The sequence below is a fragment of the Caretta caretta genome, chromosome 2 (assembly GCF_965140235.1).
Source record: "Caretta caretta isolate rCarCar2 chromosome 2, rCarCar1.hap1, whole genome shotgun sequence".
In the NCBI taxonomy this organism is placed as follows: domain Eukaryota; kingdom Metazoa; phylum Chordata; order Testudines; family Cheloniidae; genus Caretta; species Caretta caretta.
In genome coordinates, this window is record NC_134207.1 from 235,190,507 (window position 1) to 235,210,336 (window position 19,830).

Sequence of the window (19,830 nt, forward strand, 5' to 3'; positions counted from 1 at the left end):
CTTTTTGTTTTGTTTTGATTTATTTTTCCTTTAAACAGTTTTCTCTTTCTGTCTCTTTCTTTGATCCACAGGCTCTGCAGTGTATGTTGGTCTCCCTTCATTCAGAACTTGACATTCAAAGGTACTTGATGAAAATTGAATCCTCTCAGAGAGTTAGTACTGTACTTTCTTTTTCTGCACTCTGCCTTGGATTGAGCCTGTTACCTTTTAACTGTGTGTGGTTTGCCTCACAACTAGTGTCAGTGTTCTTCAGTAAATCTGGACATGCATGCTTTTCCCTTTGTATTCCACCGTGATGAAGTATGGATCACATCAAGCGAAATGGGTACAGCAATCTGATGCATGTGCATCCTTTGACATTGTTTTTATTTCCGAGTTTGCCTCTAATGGTATTTTATTTCCGAGTTTGCCTCTAAATGTCCACGCTCTTGTCTTGGTTAGATGCACCCAACTCCTTCAACTCAGTGGGAGTTGAGTGCATGTTGTTGAGGGACGAATGTGGCCCCAATACATTAATAACCACCTTAAAATGTGCTGAATTCTCTCTATATATAGCATTATATATTTGAAGGATTTTTCTGTTTTTGAATTAATTGAGAGATCAAACAGCTGCAGCAAAGTTGACCTGTGGAAATGAGGATGCTTATCATGTAGTTTGCTCTTTCTTGTGGTTTTGAAAGTTACAGGGATGTCCCTTAATAGGGCATTAGATTTTTGTGCCCCTTGGAGGGACTTCCTTATGGAGCATACCAATTGGGTGGCGTATAGAGAGGGATACAGGAAATGGGAACATATACTTATTATCTTTTCCAGTGGTTTCCAGCCCAATTTCCAGACTGGATTTTCACATTCATCTGTTTTATTCAGTCCTCCTCACACTTGTGCCACTTCATAGTCCCTTGTTACATCATAGAGACATAGAAATCTAGGGCTTGAAGGGACCTTGAAAACTCCTGAAGTCCTGCCCTGTGTGCAAGCAAACCTGCACTATCCCTGACAGGTGTTTTTCCAACCTCTTCTTAAAAACCTCCAATGATGGGGATTCCACAACCTCCCTTGGAAGCCTCCAGAGTTTAACTACCCTCATAGTTAGAAAGTTTTTCCTAATATCTAGCCTAAATTTCTCTCACTGCAGATTAACCCCATTACTTCTTGTCCTAAATCAGTGGACATGGAGAATAGTTGATCACCGTCTTCTTTGTAATAGCCCTTAACATATTTTGAAGACTGTTATCGGGTCCCCCCTCAGTTGTCTTTTCGCAAGACTAAACATGTCCAGTTTTTTTAACCTTTCCTAATAGGTCAGTTTTCTAAACCTTTTATCATTTTTATTGCTTTCCTCTGGGGACTCTCCAATTTGTCCACATCTTTCTTAAAGTGTGCCACCCAGAACTGGACACAGAACTCCAGCTGAGGCCTCACCAGTGCCAAGTAGAGTGAGACAGTTCCCTCCCATGTCTTATATACAATACTTCTGTTCATACACCCAAGAATGATATTAGCCTTTTCCACAAGTGCATCACATTGTTGGCTCTCATTCAATTTTTGATTCACTATAATCACTGATCTCTTTCAGCAGTTTCACCACCTAGCTAGTTATTCCCCATTTTGTAGTTGTGCAAATGATTTTTCCTTCCCAAGTGAAGTGCTTTGCACTTGTCTTTATTGAACTTCATTTTGCTGACTTCAGACCAATTCTCTAATTTGTCACGGTTGGTTTGAATTCTAATCCTGTCCTCCAAAGTGCTTGCAAACCCTCTCCCCGCCCCAGTTTAGTGTCATTTGCAAATTGTATAAGTATAATCTCCACTGCATTATCCAAGTTATTAATGAAAATATTCAATAGTACTAGACCCAGCACTAACCTCTATGGAACCCCACTAGATATGTCCTCCCAGTTTGACAGCAAACTATTGATAACTACTCTTTGAGTATGGTCTTTCCACCAGTTGTGAACCCGCTTTATAGTAATTTCATCCAGACCACATTTCTCTAGTTTGTTTATGGGACTGTCACGTGAGACTGTGTCAAAACCCTTACTAAAATCAAGATATATCTCATCTGTTGCTTCCCCACATTCACTAGGCCAGTAACCCTGTCAAAGAAGGAGATTAGGTTGGTTTGGCATGATTTGTTGTTGACAAATCTATACTTCCTATTCTTTATAACGCTATTATTCTCTAGGTGCTTAGAAATTGATTGTTTAATAGTTTGTTCCAGGATCTTTCCAGGAATCGAAGTTAGGCTCTCTGGTCTATAATTCCCTGGATCCTCTTTGTTCCACATTTTAAAGATCGATACTATGTTTGCCCTTCTCTAGTCCTCAGGGGCTTCACCCATCTTCCATGAATTTTCAAAGATAATTGCTAATAGTTCCGAAATTGCTTCAATTAGTTCCTTAAGTGCCCTAGGGTGAATTTCATCAGGCCCTGGTGACTTGAATACATCTATTTTATCTAATTATTCTTTAATCTGTTCTTTCCCTATTTTGGCTTGTGTCCCTTCCCCTTTGTTACTGTTAATTGTGTTAAGTATCTGGTCACCATTCAGATGTCTAGTGAAGACTGAAGCAAAATAGGCATTAAACACCTCAGTCTTCTTGGTGTCATCTATTATTAGCTCTCCTTCACTGCTAAGTAGAGAACCTACACTTTTCTTCATCTTTCTCTTGCTCCAAGTGTATTTAAAGAGCTGCCTCTTATCGCCTTTATGTCCTTTGCTAGATATAACTCATTCTGTGCTTTAGCCTTTTTGATTTTGTCGCTGCTTGTGAGTGCTTACTCTTTTGTACTCCTCGGCAATTTGTCCAAGTTTTCACTATTTGTAGGACTCCTTTTTGATTTTTCAGGTCATTAAAGAGATCCTAATGGAGCAATATTGGCCTCTTACTATTCTTCCTATATTTCCTTCACACTGAGATAGTTTTCAGTTGTGCCTTTAATATTGTCTCCTTAAGAAACAACCAACTCTCCTGAGTTCCTTTTCCCCCTAGATTTTCTTCCCATGGGACCTTAGCTACTATTTTTCCGAGTTTGGTTTTTGAAATCCATTGTTCTTATTCTGCTGCTCTCACTCCTTCCTTTCCTTGGAATCATGAAATCTCTCTTTTCATGATCACTTTCATCAAAATTTTAATCTTTTAGATCCTATGGATTTAGAAACATGTATGTTTATGTATCCCTGAAATTGCTAGTGAGAAATATAAGATATTCGCAAGAGTACCCTGAGATGACTAAACCATGGCCTTCACAATCACACACACACAAAAGATTCACACTTAGAAAGTTAACCCTACATTTCTGTGCCCTCCATTGAGCTCTTCCTCCACTTTGTATATGACATATATAATTATGGGTGTCTCAACTGCATCTTCATAGTTTATTTTGCCAGCATATTTTGTCTAGTTTATAAATGAATGCAGATTTAAAGGGTGTCCCAGAATGCTTTATGCTGCAGTCAAATGTATAATGCCTCAATCCCATAAATATCACCCTCCATGGGTAAGAGACAAAACATTTTGAGAGTGATCATACTCTGTGTTCTTTTTTACAGGGATAAGAACAGGGATATTATGCATATTTTTTTCTCTGTGTACAGTTCATGATAGCCTTGTTGGTCTGTTTGTCCCTGATATTATGCCATTTGCTGACTCATTTTATTTCCACCAATAGGACTTAAGTATGCAAATAAATCAAGGAAGCAGACCGAAAGGAAAAGGGGGAGAAGCAAAAGGGCAGAGGATGATAAAGAGAGGGGCAGCCTACTTCTCATTCAACAATGAGATGCCCATAGAACAGCAGGAGAGGGAAAGGGGTGGGGAGGAAGGGGGGGAGGAAGAGTGACAAATCGCATGAGAGGAGAAAGGGAGCTGCTGTAATATAGGGTGAACAAATAGCAAGTGTGAGAAATCGGGACAGGGAGGTGGGGGGCAATAGATGCCTATATAAGACAAAGCTCAGAATATCAGAACTGTCCCTATAAAATCGGGACATCTGGTCACTCTACTGTAATATCAAAATTTCGCCAGCCCAGTAATTTTTCATAGGTGCTCTGATAAATATTTCAAATGTAGGTTTCAGAGTAGCAGCAGTGTTAGTCTGTATTCGCAATAAGAAAAGGAGTACTAGTGGCACCTTAGAGACTAACCAATTTATTTGAGCGTAAGCTTTCGTGAGCTACAGCTCACTTCATCGGATGCATCCTATGAAGTGAGCTGTAGCTCACGAAAGCTTATGCTCAAATAAATTGGTTAGTCTCTAAGGTGCCACTAGTACTCCTTTTCTTATTTCAAGTGTAACATTTCAGAGGCCCTTAACAATGCACGTCTATTTGCATGGGGTGGGAGGAATCTCAAATAAGGAGACAGATGTAAGTGAAGTGCTGCCTAAGACCCTACGCAATGCTCTTTGTTATGCTTCTTTTCCCCATCTATTTATTTATTTCCTGGTAGTGCCCACCAGATGCTAGTCTCTTTCCAAACACAGAAGGCCACGGCTCACACCCTGCCCTGAAGAGCTCGCCAACCTACAAGGCAACTTAGTGTTGGTGATTGTTGTCTCACCTCCCCCCCCCCCCAAAAAAAACCAAACTATTTAGCACATGGAAAAATTCTTTCCAGCCATTTAGAACCCACTGAAATAGGTCTGACAAGTACAGCTTTGGACTCTGCATAGCTTGTTCATTAGCTCTAGTGGGCAAACACCAAAGGTGTGGAAACTCCTTTTATTTTCCTTGGGTGTGCGCATGGGAGAGGGGGTGAGACTGTAATCTGTCACTTGGTTCAGAACACATTATCCCCAAGGTGCACTTAGGCATCTGTTTATATATTTAAGTATTTCTTTTTGCTTGTGGTTTTATGGCTACTTGAGTGGGTGAGGATCTTTTCCCTTTAGTAAGTGTAACGTCAGCTTTTATTTAAATTATCCCTTTCATCCTTAGAGTTCCCACAGCACTTTCCAGATTGTGTAGATGGGAATTGCAGCCACCTCTGGGATGGAACATGGGTCATTCTGCACCATGAATACACCTCAGCATGTATTTTTTGAGGAAAATAAATAAGTTCCAACTGAAACTATGGTGAGAATTTAGATAATACCTGTGTAAATATCCAAGTTGGAAATTGTGGACACCTTTAATAAATAGAAGAATAGTAATCCTGAGTCCACCTGGGATGAGATGACGAAGACTGTAAAACTTATCTGCCATGAGCAAATGTGGTAGGATCCCAGAATTCTTCACTGGGTAGAATAGCAAGGTAGACCATTGCTCTGTATTTTTACAGCCACCACATTTAAAATATTACCTATAGAATTTGTTCTAGTTTTGTGTATTACCTCCCCAAATCCCAGTGTGTCCTTTGTGGCAATAGAAAACCTTGGGTTACACATACATGGATTAAGAGCTATTATTAAAGTTTAATATGTATATGTTCGAATATCTCTTTTTTAAGCTCTCCATCCTATTGTTCTCAATAGGAATTTCTTTGGGGGGATAGTAGGGGAGGAGGGAAAGTGTGCCATTTCAATTAAACTGAGGCACCATCCACCCATCATGCACTTTTTGGAGGAAGCTTAAAATTGAGGATTCCTTGATTGCTTGAGGATTTGTTTAAATATTTATAAGTATGTTGCATATTTCAGCCCTGACCTGTCTGTTGTGATGAAAACTGCTGATAGGCCTGTTGCCAAGTTCCCTAGGACAACATTTTTAAACTTCAGTGTCTCCAATTAGACCTAGATAAGAGCCTGGTGGTAATAAGTGCTGAGCATCCACAGCTCCCATCGACTTCAAAAGTGTGTTAATTCCAGGCACTCAACAGCCCTGAAAATCTGGCTTCATTTATTTAGGTGCCTAACTTTAGGCACCCAGGTTTGAACTGACCAAACAGATTTATATAGGAACCTCAAAAGAAGTTTCACTTGTAACTATGAAGATCACCCCTGATAAGTCTGTGGTGATGAGAAGGGAGAGTAGGAATAACTAACCTGCATATTTCAAGCTCATTTCTTCACAGCAGTCGAATTACAAGATATATTTTTGGCTGGTTACAACAAAGCCAGTCATGAGTAGGAGCTCTGAAGGCTGATGGAAAATTCTGCAGCTTTTTAGGATGATCTGAATATAATTCCACCCTAAAAATGTAAATGATAAATTGTGGGATCTGAGTAAACATATTGTCTAGGCCAGATGAAAAAAGTTGGGGTCAGCAATAGTAAGTATGCAGTTAGTGTTAATAGACCTTCAACAAGCAGAGAATAGTTTCACCCTCAAATAGATTTGCAGAGATGCATAAAATAATTACTCCATGCAGGATCCTGACATTTCCTTCATGACATTGCATTAGTAATGGGTGGTGACATGACATTGTGAGTGAACATTATCAAGTTTTAATGCAACATCATCCTATGACAATTTGACATCATTGCATAAGTTCATGTTCCCATCCTGGTTACTAAATGGGAAGAGAGTCACCCTTCTTACCTAAGTGGGAAATTCCTGTGGCTTAGTTTTCTCTCTTCCTTGGAGCATGAAAAGATCTGCATGGCTTCTGTGTTGCAGGTCCAGTTACACTGCATTCTGTGCTTTATTTAATTACTCATATCTCAGGTAACATGGGGGTGTTGCTGTGATTTGCATTCCTCATATTTTGCCTGAGACTCAGGAAGCACTGACTGAGCACCAGTCAGACAGGACAATCTGACCCAAGTAATGTTTAGGGCCACAGAACCAGCATGTCTCTCAAGCTATTAGCTGATCGTTACTGATGTAAATTTGTATAATTTTTACTGAATATACATAATATGTAAGGCTTAGTTATATAGGAGCACGGTTCTGGTTGGGCTCTGGAAGCTTCTAAAACACAGAACACAATGATCTCCACTAGAGGGCTCGCAAGCTATTTAAAGGGATACTAGCCCATTCTTATATACTGCCTAAAGTATTTAGGTAACTTGTAAATACATTTTGACTGGGGGTGGGGGGTTTGCAAACAGAAACCTTTGTAGTGTCATTTCTATACAGATTTCTCAGATATACAGATATAGTCTGCTATAGACCACCGGACCAGGGGGATGAGGTAGATGAGGCTTTCTTCCGGCAGCTCACGGAAGCTACTAGATCGCATGCCCTGATTCTCATGGGTGACTTTAGTTTTCCTGATATCTGCTGGGAGAGCAATACAGCGGTGCATAGACAATCCAGGAAGTTTTTGGAAAGCATAGGGGACAATTTCCTGGCGCAAGTGCTAGAGGAGCCAACTAGGGGGGGCGCTTTTCTTGACCTGCTGCTCACAAACCGGGTAGAATTAGTGGGGGAAGCAAAAGTGGATGGGAATCTGGGAGGCAGTGACCATGAGTTGGTTGAGTTCAGGATCCTGACGCAGGGAAGAAAGGTAAGCAGCAGGATACGGACCCTGGACTTCAGGAAAGCAGACTTCGACTCCCTCAGGGAACGGATGGCCAGGATCCCCTGGGGGACTAACTTGAAGGGGAAAGGAGTCCAGGAGAGCTGGCTGTATTTCAAGGAATCCCTGTTGAGGTTACAGGGACAAACCATCCCAATGAGTCGAAAGAATAGTAAATATGGCAGGCGACCAGCTTGGCTTAATGGTGAAATCCTAGCGGATCTTAAACATAAAAAAGAAGCTTACAAGAAGTGGAAGGTTGGACATATGACCAGGGAAGAGTATAAAAATATTGCTCGGGCATGTAGGAATGAAATCAGGAGGGCCAAATTGCACCTGGAGCTGCAGCTAGCGAGAGATGTCAAGAGTAACAAGAAGGGTTTTTTCAGGTATGTTGGCAACAAGAAGAAAGCCAAGGAAAGTGTGGGCCCCTTACTGAATGAGGGAGGCAACCTAGTGACAGAGGATGTGGAAAAAGCTAATGTACTCAATGCTTTCTTTGCCTCTGTCTTCACTAACAAGGTAAGCTCCCAGACTGCTGCGGTGGGCATCACAAAATGGGGAAGAGATGGCCAGCCCTCTGTGGAGATAGAGGTGATTAGGGACTATTTAGAAAAGCTGGACGTGCACAAGTCCATGGGGCCGGACAAGTTGCATCCGAGAGTGCTGAAGGAATTGGCGGCTGTGATTGCAGAGCCATTGGCCATTATCTTTGAAAACTCGTGGCGAACCGGGGAAGTCCAGGATGCCTGGAAAAAGGCTAATGTAGTGCCAATCTTTAAAAAAGGGAAGAAGGAGGATCCTGGGAACTACAGGCCAGTCAGCCTCACCTCAGTCCCTGGAAAAATCATGGAGCAGGTCCTCAAAGAATCAATCCTGAAGCACTTGCATGAGAGGAAAGTGATCAGGAACAGCCAGCATGGATTCACCAAGGGAAGGTCATGCCTGACTAATCTAATCGCCTTCTATGATGAGATTACTGGTTCTGTGGATGAAGGGAAAGCAGTGGATGTATTGTTTCTTGACTTTAGCAAAGCTTTTGACACGGTCTCCCACAGTATTCTTGTCAGCAAGTTAAGGAAGTATGGGCTGGATGAATGCACTATAAGGTGGGTAGAAAGCTGGCTAGATTGTCGGGCTCAACGGGTAGTGATCAATGGCTCCATGTCTAGTTGGCAGCCAGTATCAAGTGGAGTGCCCCAAGGGTCGGTCCTGGGGCCGGTTTTGTTCAATATTTTCATAAATGATCTGGAGGATGGTGTGGATTGCACTCTCAGCAAATTTGCGGATGATACTAAACTGGGAGGAGTGGTAGATATGCTGGAGGGGAGGGATAGGATACAGAAGGACCTAGACAAATTGGAGGATTGGGCCAAAAGAAATCTGATGAGGTTCAATAAGGATAAGTGCAGGGTCCTGCACTTAGGACGGAAGAATCCAATGCACCGCTACAGACTAGGGACCGAATGGCTAGGCAGCAGTTCTGCGGAAAAGGACTTAGGGGTGACAGTGGGCGAGAAGCTGGATATGAGTCAGCAGTGTGCCCTTGTTGCCAAGAAGGCCAATGGCATTTTGGGATGTATAAGTAGGGGCATAGCGAGCAGATCGAGGGACGTGATCGTTCCCCTCTATTCGACATTGGTGAGGCCTCATCTGGAGTACTGTGTCCAGTTTTGGGCCCCACACTACAAGAAGGATGTGGATAAATTGGAGAGGGTCCAGCGAAGGGCAACAAAAATGATTAGGGGTCTAGAACACATGAGTTATGAGGAGAGGCTGAGGGAGCTGGGATTGTTTAGCCTGCAGAAGAGAAGAATGAGGGGGGATTTGATAGCTGCTTTCAACTACCTGAAAGGGGGTTCCAAAGAGGATGGCTCTAGACTGTTCTCAATGGTAGCAGATGACAGAACGAGGAGTAATGGTCTCAAGTTGCAGTGGGGGAGGTTTAGATTGGATATTAGGGAAAACTTTTTCACTAAGAGGGTGGTGAAACACTGGAATGCGTTACCTAGGGAGGTGGTAGAATCTCCTTCCTTAGAGGTTTTTAAGGTCAGGCTTGACAAAGCCCTGGCTGGGATGATTTAACTGGGAATTGGTCCTGCTTCGAGCAGGGGGTTGGACTAGATGACCTTCAGGGGTCCCTTCCAACCCTGATATTCTATGATTCTATGATTCTCTGTCATCTCAGTTACTACGTGCTTACCTTTCTTCAGTCTGGCAACAACATGCCTACTGGTGACACCTGGACTGAAATACTACTGCCAGTTTCCCCACTGCCTTCCCCAGCTATCTTCACAATGGGTCTAGTAGTTTATGGCTCCATAGACATGGAAAGTGTCATTTTTTTTCTTTTTCCCTTGCGGGGAAATTTTTCTAGGAAGCAATTCAGATACCTGATATGTCCAGAAACTTGCTCTGACTGTCACTGTAATATCCAACCTGATGCTTGCTCACCATTGGCAAAAAGAAAACTGCACCCCAGTCCTTATATGCACTGATATCTCAGAACTATTTGGATGGCCACCATTCCCTAGTGATAGTTCTTTTTATCTGTTTAAAATTAAAACTATTACATTAGTCGAGTGCCACAAATGGCCCGAGGCTTTCTACAGGGCATATAGCTGTACTTTCTACAGTGCATATAGCCTGATTCACTTCTCACTGCTGCTGGTTTTACATTTGTGTAACTCCATCGACCTCAGTGGAGCCCCTCCAGACTTACTTTAGTGCATGTAAAAGGAGAATCAGGCTTCTTGTTTTTACAGAATCTACTGTATGAGTCACCCTTGCTTAATTAGTCTTTGTAAGCCTCTTAGCATTGCAGTGATTTCATTAAGCAATGCTAGCTACTGTGTGTGAGTCACTGTGAAGTTGGCATTAATCCTGAGGGGGATCTGAGTCGTTTTATATTAAATGCTAAAGGATTGTTCAAAACAAGAATATAACTTAACAGATATTGGTAACCGCACAGATACAACTTCATCATCCTGCTTGTCTTAAGAGCGATGGAACAAAATGTAACAGGAGGAAACATGAAGCAAAATTAGTTTATCAAAATTATTTTTTTCAAAAAGCAAACTTAAACCATGAAGTGTTTCTACCGGATTATCTTGATTCATTTATATTGCACCTTGCTTTATATTTTCTTTATGGTTTTTCTATTAACAGAATAATAAACTGAGCTTCATAATGTGCGTTAGTCCCCTTTATTGTTCAATGAGTTAAGTTACACTGACATTACTTGGTAACACCCTCTAACAAGCATACCTATGTAACTAAAATATTTTAGCAATGATGGTTGCCAAGCGACATTTCAGATAACTGAATGAAAGAAGAACTGATTTCTTGAAATCCTTCATGTATGCAGTTCGCTTGTTACTTCTATAAACTCTCAGGCAGTATTGTACATGCACCAGTCTCTGTGTTTACAACGTTGTAGACTAGAGCTGATCATGTCAGAGGCATTTCAAAGCATGCCTTGGTTTGCTAGGGATAAATGTTGTTAGCTTTAATTCCTGGAAAAATTCAATGCTTCAAAATCATTTCATTGCAGGACATTGGATAATAGCTAACCTTTCATAAGTGCAAAGCTCCAGAGAATTTAGCTTTCTCATTAGATATTTCTAACTTCTTATAATATGTGAGCAACTGGACAGGCTGGCAGCAGAGAAGGCTGGGGATGTAGAGCAGTCTAATGAAAATCTCATAAAAGTTAAGAGTTGTTGCTTACATTCAAGGTCATGGGGAATATTACATGATCTATGCCATTGCTGCAACGAGCTCTCTCCATCTCACACGAGAAACTGCTGAAAGAGCCACATGTCAGCAAAATGTGTTGTTTTGGCCTTTTCTTTTCTTTTTTTTTTTTTTTTGAACTTGTCTTTAATTTGACTGATTTTTCAAACCCAGTGTGGGAGTTGTTTTTAGCCTAACTATAGGGTATTTTTAATATAAGTATCTCACCTTTAAATGAGAGAGGAAAGAAAGGCAGCTATGATATGTGGCATTTTATGCCTGGGTATATAAACTGACAAGTCTTTAGGCCTTTATTTTTAAAAAGTTTATATTTCCACTGAAGGTTCTGGGGGGGAAACCTTTCTTGTTTTGCATTGCTGTACTTAGAGTAGATATATTATTTGTTTTGGATGTTACATTTGCTTGAGAAATTATGGAAAATTACTACCCTACCAAGTTCAGTCTGAGTTACAGTGGCAGAAGTTTATGTTGTTCTCTGCAACAGACAAAACGGAACCCTTATACATTTATCAATGCAACTTCCCTTATAAGTTGTAAAATGTATAAATATATTCTTTCACAAAACACTAAGCCCTTTTTGAAGTCAACGATGAAAATGTTCAGGGCATTGTATTTCCTACTGAGTGTATTTTTGTTATCCAGAAATTCCAATAATAGGAGCAAATATAAAACCCTGGATTGGTACCAGCAGAGATGGTTAGGTAGACTTATCTTTAACATACAGTATCTAGCAGTTAACGGAAGTTACAGTTAATTGTATGCAGCTAAATTCTGTTTGCTGTTATACACTGGAAATTACAAGTAATTCAGTTAATCAGTGGAGTTTTTCCACATTTTATGCTGATATAAATGAAAGCAGAGTTTAACTCATAATTTTTTAGTATGTTGGATAAAAATTTTAGACTGCTATTGTGGCCTTGCTAACCCTTACTCTTCACGGCATATGTAGCTGCAGTTCTGATACTGAGTTCTGACAGCTTTACTGCTAAATTTATTTTCAGGACATTTTTCTCAACAGACTTCTCAAGGTAAGTGCAACATTTTAGAGATTTTAATTATTAATAATAGCATTTCAGTTATCAAAAATGTAAATACTTCTATGCTACTCAGCTGCCAGTTTCCTCAGAACTCACTCGCTGGTTTTGAGAGCAGATCTAAGAAAACCTATTGGATGAATTTCTAATCCTACAGGTTGAGGCTCTCTGTGTGTGGTGCACCTTTGTTGTCACAACCAATGTTAACAGTTGTCTGAGCAACAGGGGAATGGAATTGCCATACATTCACCCTATAATATGTCAGCCTCAGGTCATTGTTAGAAATGAAATTTGTACAATAGATGTACAGCAATAAAAACCTTAATGGAATATCCAGGGACAGTATATTTTAAAATAACTTACACAGAAGTCACCTTGAGCACACAAGGCCTTGCAGAATGCTGCATTTAGAGGCTGAATTAATTCTTTTTCATTGTTTTTTTTCCAAACAGTTGGATCTTGATGTTCCTAGTGACATCTGCAATATAATAATGATATATTTATTTTATTTTTACAGACAAGGAGCCCAAAGCTGTCTCAAAGCCCACAGCCCAATTTAGGAGACCAGGCAGAACATCTGTCCGAAGCATCTGCCGATTCTTTAGAAGCCATGTCTGAGGGAGATTCTCCAACTCCTTTTTCCAGAGGCAGCCGTACACGAGCAAGCCTTCCAGTGGTGAGGTCAGCGAACCAAACAAAGGAGAGATCACTAGGTAAAATATCTTCCAGGATCCTTCAGTGCTCTGCTCTTTGCCTATAAATTTGACATTGTGTTCTCTGCAAATAAAATTTTGTCTTTACAGTGTTTTGGGGTTAACAAAATATGGACATTTGCAGCACCTTATTGTTACTGCGTGTCACAAGGAGACTGGATCCTTTAAGGGGCGATGGGGGCAAGCTGTATGTGTGCCATAATTTTTATTATCTGCTTCCCAGTCTGAGGGGGTGGGATGAAGTAGGGTCACTTGGTAGTTAATGGACACCTGGGCCTTAAAGAGGGCTGACAAAGTTCAGTTTGGAAAGTGGTACCACAGAAAGTGGAAGGCTCTCAGCCAGGGTCTGCAGGAGGCAGGGTACTCCAGGGGAACCAGCCCAGGGCCCCAGTGCTCTATACTGGAGCAGGGAAGGACATAAGGAACATATCCCAGAAGGGGTTGAGAACTGTACTTCAGGGAAACCACCCTGGGGGCTGAGTGCTCTATCCAAGAGCCAGAAAGACTCTTAAAGGTAGCCCAGAAATCCGACTGAAGGAAAGCCCCCAAAGGGCAAAAGAGCCTCTCTGTTTGTTGGGACTTTTTAGTTTGGACTCTTGCTACCCTGTGTTAGGTTTGTATGTATCTTGGCCAGAGGGCTAAGCCACCTCTCCAGCATAGACTGGTGTGTGGAGAGCCAAGGAGACCCGCCTTGGGGAAGAAGGGAGACAAGGAGCACCAGCAGCGCCACACTTAGCCAGCAGGAGGTGCTACAGGACAGGCACTCCTCTGCAAGTTTATTCTTTTCAGATTAGTTCAGTGTGGAGTACTGGATGGCCCAGGGAATTGGTAGTGAGAGTATTACTGCAGTCTCCAAAAGCATGCTAGACACCTGACAGACAGACAGACAGATGTGGACCCTGCCCTGAAGAGTCTATTAACAAGCTCAGCCCAATACTGCAAATACATATTACCAAGTATTATTCTTCCTACATGGTAGTAAACACTGCACTAAGTGATGAGTTTTTACAAGATGGGACCTTAATTTTAGACATGAGATACAGAGCCCTTTGTCTGTATATTACATGTTCAAATCCAGCCCGATTTGTAATAAGCAAAAATGATTAATGTCTGATGGTTGATTGGTGGTGGCCCAATTCCTATTGAAAAGGGATGGTATTCACATTACCTCTGGAATCTTTTATGGCAGCCTTTGTAAAGAGAATAGGGATTTGAATGGATATGGTGATTGAACTACTCTACTTTTCCCAGGAAGTACCTTCAGATTTGAGTTGAGGCACAATCAACAGCAATTCCACCCTTCACCCCTAGGGGCTCTTCTCAGGGGAAGCTGCTCCTCCTGTCACTGCAATTTGAATTCCCCTACACCTGAAGGTTGAATTTAGCCCAATTTGTCCACAAAATTAATTTTAAACTAAAATTGGTTTTCCAATACATTTTACTTTCTTAGAGAGATTCTCTTCTCAACAGATGGATGGCACAGGTAGAAACTAGTTTTTTTAAGAATAATGCCATAGGGCAGGTAGACTGCTGTTGGAAGACAGCATAACTTGCATGCAGATTGATGAAGAAGGCATGTTTCTCAAGGGTAATAAACTGAAATGTTGCTTCTTTTCTGTAGGATCTCATTCCCCTACATGCAGAATGACATAAACCAAAGGCTGCACCATACATCACAGAGAGCTCATAAACTGATCACAGGAGTTTATTTATTCCTCAGTGATCCAAGGCAATTTCTGTCAAGAGTGTTTTGATATCTGATAAACAGAACAAATTAAAAAAAAATAGAAAACAGAACTAAAAAGGGTTCTCCAAGCCAGCAGGCACTAGCAGTGCTAAAAAGGGCAGCACACAAATCTGAGGATGTGGGAGAGAGTGGCTCACATCACTCCTCAGTGGGCCACTCTGGCCAAAGCCAGGAGATGGACTCCATGGGAAGCTTCATCCACCTCAGCTGGAAGGGACAGGTTGGTCTGATGCAGGACACTTTGAAGGGAGAGCCTGAACTTTCCACCCAAACTTACATGTTTTTAAACAAAACCTACATATTAATCCTAAACTACTGAACACTGTTCTTTTAAGACACAGGAAAAATGGTCATTTTGATGGGTTTAAGTCTAATAAACTTTACAGTGTTCTTTTAAAAATCTTATTGTCATAGACATTCATATTTTTCCAAGTCTAGTTGAGTCAGGTTGTTTTTCAAATTACAGACTGAATAAAGGTCTGTTCGGAGGTGGAGTGAATGAGAGTCGTGGCAATACATTTTGGCTACCCGGGCATCACGTTTTTGTCAGTCAGTGATGAATGATTAAGGCTGTGTGTCGGTCACGTGACTTCTGCAGTGGCTGGTGCTGGCTCAAGGGCTGCCTGAGCCGGGGAGCCAGTGGGCCAGCAGCAGCAGTTTAGGTGTGTGGGAGGAAGCTAGGGACATGGGGTTGGGGTGCGGGGCAGTGCTTATCTCGAGGTGGGGGGCTCCCTGTTTCCCACCAGCATGTCCCTGCAGCTCCTAGGTGGAGGGGCCAAGGGGCTCTGCATGCTGCCCGCGCCCACAGGCCCTGCCCCCACAGCTCCCATTGGCTGCAGTTCCCAGCCAATGGGAGCTGTGGAGCCGACGCTTGTGGCAGGAGCAGCGTGTGGAGCCACCCTGGGCTTCCCTCCCCCTAGGAGCTGCAGGAACACGTGGAGCTGGGTAGGGAGCCTGCCAGCCCACACCCACCCCCCAACACCAGCACCAACGGGGGTCCCAGGCTGCACACCGCTCCCCTCCCCTCCCTTCCCCCCACAGCACCAGCAGGAGTCCCAGGCCACACACACACCCCAGCAACTGCAGTGCCACTGGACTGCCCTCCCAGAGCACCCGCAGCCCCCTGCCCAAGTTTTAGTTAGAGGTATATAGTAAAAGTCATGGACAGGTCACAGGCCATGAATTTTTGTTTACTGCCCATGACCTGTCCATGACTTTTACCAAAAATACCCGTGACTAAAATGTAGCCTTACTAATGATGACTGTGGGTCATTATGACATGCCAGGCTCCAATTCACGCCGTGGTGAGCCAGCGCATGTGACATTCTAGGTCTGTATCCATTTTAAACTTTGACCATGGTTCTTGAAATTAAGGTCTTTCTTGACAAAAGGGTCTATCAGAATCAGCACATTTCTCATCAGTATGCCACCTGAGGACAAAGTGTAACATTAAAATGAATTAATCCTCCATGAGGTACAAAATAAAATATATTTTAAAATATGTATTTGAAAGCTGGGATTTCTTCCAGCTTGATAACTGTGGGGGGGAAAATTCTAGGAAAACTGTCAGAACAAGAATCATCTTAAACCTGGACAGAGCTCCAAAGCTCTCACCAAAGTCACTTGCAATTTGCCTAAAGGAAATAAAAATTGACAAGTACACAATTATATTATGCAACCTGTCAAAAACAGCAGTATGTGCATGTATGTGCTGGATCGCACTGATGTCATTGTTTTAATGCTTCTCAAAAGACATGCAGACTGACAAATGTTTGTGGTTTGCAAACAGTGAGATGTGACTCTGTCAGGTGCCAAGCACTTTCAATCCTCTTTGACTTCCGGGGCAGCGGAGGATGCTAGGCACTTCACAGAATCAGGCTGAACAGGCCTATTTCTGAGAAGTGCTATGTGTTTGCCACCTTCTACTGAAGACAATGGGAGTTGCAGGTTCTCAGTGTTTCTCAGGATTGGGCACTATAAACAGGGTTGGATTAAGGCAGAATCCATAGCTCTGGATACCAGACTGGGAAGGGGGTACATGGACACACAAAGGCTTGGATCTGAGGAGCCATTGGAGGAGAGCACTGACAAAGAGTGTTGGGGTCTGCCATGGGGACTTGGGAGCAGGAGAGAGTGGTAACTGAAGAGGGGGGTCAAGAACACCAGTGCATAGCTGGCTCCTGGCCTTACTCCTACCTGACGGTATCTCCACTGAGTGCTGGCTGCAGTCTGTAGGCACTCAAAAGAGGGGGCAACTTCACACACCCCATCTCCCTCTCTGCCCAGCCCAGTGGACTCTCCCACTCACTTCTGTTGGGCAGCCATGCCACAACAGATAGACCCAGCATGGGATCTGATTGATTCTTATTTACCCTTGGGGACAAGGTTATGCTGGGATCTGAGAGAAGAAGGACAACCAGCAGCCAGCCTGCCTGCTTGGAAAGCTGGTATACAATAGCTGGTGGTATTCATGGCTCCCTGCTTTGGGAGAAGGAGCCAGAGCAGCTGAAGTGGACCATTCAGAGAAGTTTCTTCCCTGAAATGTCTTTTAAAAATCCACTGGTCCTTATATTTGGGTCCTTGTTCTGCAAACACATAAGCACATTGCATAACTTATTTAAATAAACATAAAAGGACTTGACCCTGTGTGCGGTTATATCATTTGGGGGAAGTGGATGTTCAGAATGAATGCATACTTTTATGGACAGCGGTTAGCCCATCCCTCTGAGAAACTTATAGGAGGTGGTCCTGACCTTCAATGGGAGGGGAAGTGACAGCTGGAGGGGAGGAGGGGGAAGGTTGAGGGACAGAGGCATGTTGGGGAAGCCAGTGAAAGAGAGAGAGAGAGAGAAACAGAGTCTGTAAGTAAACTGAGAGAAACAGGCAGAGGATGAGAGGGCAGCCAGAGGGAAATCAGGGCTGAGAGAAACCAAGAGTAAGTGGAGAGAATTAGACTGAGCAGGACAAACAGATGTGCAGAAGAGGGTCCCTTTCATTTAAAGCTGGTTGGTTAAGTCAGTCCATGTCTGATGGTGTGTTCCTGACCATTGGTTCCGGTCATCTATCACTGATCCATGTGGTTCCCTAGATCCAGAACAGGAGACCCAAGGGCCTTGAGATCTAGTGGGTCTGATTTGATTTGCACTGCTGCAAGCGTCACTGGAGTTAAGGCTATATCTTCAGGAAGTCACAAGAAGTATGTGAGACTCAAAGATTGACCGGGGTGTCAGACAGCATCCAGTGTGGTAGCTGAGGAATGGGGAACCTTGAACTAGAAAAAAAATAACCTATAAGATACTAGCCTGTGCATATAGAGATATAGATATATTTCTGTATTTAGAGGTTATATTTAGCTAAGTACACTCAGTAGTAAGTTACTCTGTGTGTGTGTGTGTGTGTGTATTTTTATATATATATATATCTCCAAACCATTATATATTTTTATGATATATATAGTCTTAATCTATTTGATCTATTGTAGGTAGGTAGAATCCAGTTCTGTTTGCTCTGGTTTAAATAGAGTCCCTACTATGTTATTTTTTGACAGCTAGTTGTATTATCTTGGCTACCATTAAATAACCCTTTATTATGGTGTAACATACCCCCAGCTCTCACCTGCTGAGTAGATTAAACCACCACTGTAACGGACCATTACTAAATCTTGATCGATGGTTTTGGGATGCAGTGACCCTTGGATGTATTTCAAATGTAACACTATAATCCTACACTGAGAGGTCTGTTTACATCTGTTTGGCATCACAAACAGATGAGGTCAGTTTAGTGTAGGGGACCAGAGTTGAGTATTGTAGTAATTTTATCTCTGGACTGGTGAATGGTATCTCTGAGTCAACAGAATGCATCATGGAGGGGCTACAGGCACAGTTTAAAGCACTATAGACCTTATTGACTGAGCAAGAGCTCAGAATTACAGGGCAAATGTCCACTCTGCCCGAGGCATTGAGGTTGTTAAGGACCACCTGAAAGGACAAGCCAGAGACACTGTAAAGTACCTTATTCCTCTGGAGAAGAGAGCACAGAGAACATTTTCAAGTTGCTGATTCGTGTGTATGGGGACAAGGCTCCTGTTGGAAATCGCTCATGAGAATTTCATGAGAGAAAGCAGGAAGAGGGTGAAACAGGAATTTTGCCTACAATCTACAGGAGAGACTCTCCAAAGTGCGGAATCAAGATAAGAGCCAAGTGACAGACCCAGATGCCATCCAGAAGGATCAACTAGTGATAGGACTGAGGGATGATGAGTTAAGACATGAAATGAAGAAGAGATTCAAGGAGCAGCATACACTGCCTTTTCCTGACCTGTTAAGGGCAACCATTGAGTGGTCTGAGGAGGATGAAAAGAATTTGGAAGGAGTTGCAAATAAAAGTAGTTATAGAGGAAAAAATGAAGTAGCCAACTGAATCTTCATGGCTGTTTTGGAGAATACCCCTACTGTCTTGGAGAGTTTGAAGAAAGCAGTACAAAGATTTAGTGATCAATAAGAAGAGCTTTTTAACAGTGCATCAACCAAACCTTTCACTTGGACCAAAGCAAACAGTGCTTTCTGAGGGGCAGAAAATTGCAAGAGGTCTCCATTACAAGATGGATAGGTCAACCTGGTTTGCTATGGATGCCGTGAGTCCAGTCACATCTGGAGAGAATGACCACGTAACTGAAAAGATCAAGAAAGAATTTCCTCTCTTGATAGAGAGACAGTTGAAGTGTGAAACTCAAGTCAGGGCAGAAGACACTCTTGAAAGGGGGATGAGACACCCAATATTTCACCTAGAATGGGTTTATATATGGCAGGTCTACGGATAGAAAAACAGAGGGCCAGAGCTTTTGGAGCCAGCCCCATTGTGGAAGTGGAGATCGGAGACATGAAGACACATTTTATTTACTTGACCTTGGGTTTAAAGTCACCACTCAGATGGCAAGTTACTTTTATAAGAACTTTGAGAGACCTAATGCTGTGGCGGATGCCAGCTGGGTAAAATTGAGGCAGCTAATAGATATTCTGGTAATTGGATGTTTGGAGGCAGATATTTGGTGTTTAGGGCAAGTATTGTCTCAGAAGTGTGTTTTCATTGTGCAGGATGATTATTTGAGTCCAGAAGACAGTGTGATTGGAGTTCCCAGGATTCTGGCCTGGAGCATCCTGAAGGATTTAGATGGCCTTT

At 42.4% G+C, this 19,830-nt stretch overlaps 1 protein-coding gene across 17 annotated transcripts in view; it reads left to right on the forward strand.

Moving 5' to 3' along the window:
* Positions 1-19,830, forward strand: part of KIAA1217 (KIAA1217 ortholog) — a 531,293-nt gene that overhangs the window by 391,159 nt on the left and 120,304 nt on the right. For 16 of the 17 annotated variants that reach the window (XR_007354929.2, XR_007354928.2, XM_048837886.2 and 13 more), the window contains one exon: positions 12,710-12,905. Coding sequence is in view for 15 of the 17 variants with exons in the window: in XM_048837886.2 (XP_048693843.2) it covers positions 12,710-12,905 (196 nt within the window). In the remaining 2 variants the exon portion in view is untranslated. Of the gene's footprint in view, positions 1-71; positions 122-12,709; positions 12,906-19,830 lie in introns of all 17 variants that reach the window. The other variant, XM_075125923.1, reaches the window with a different exon arrangement.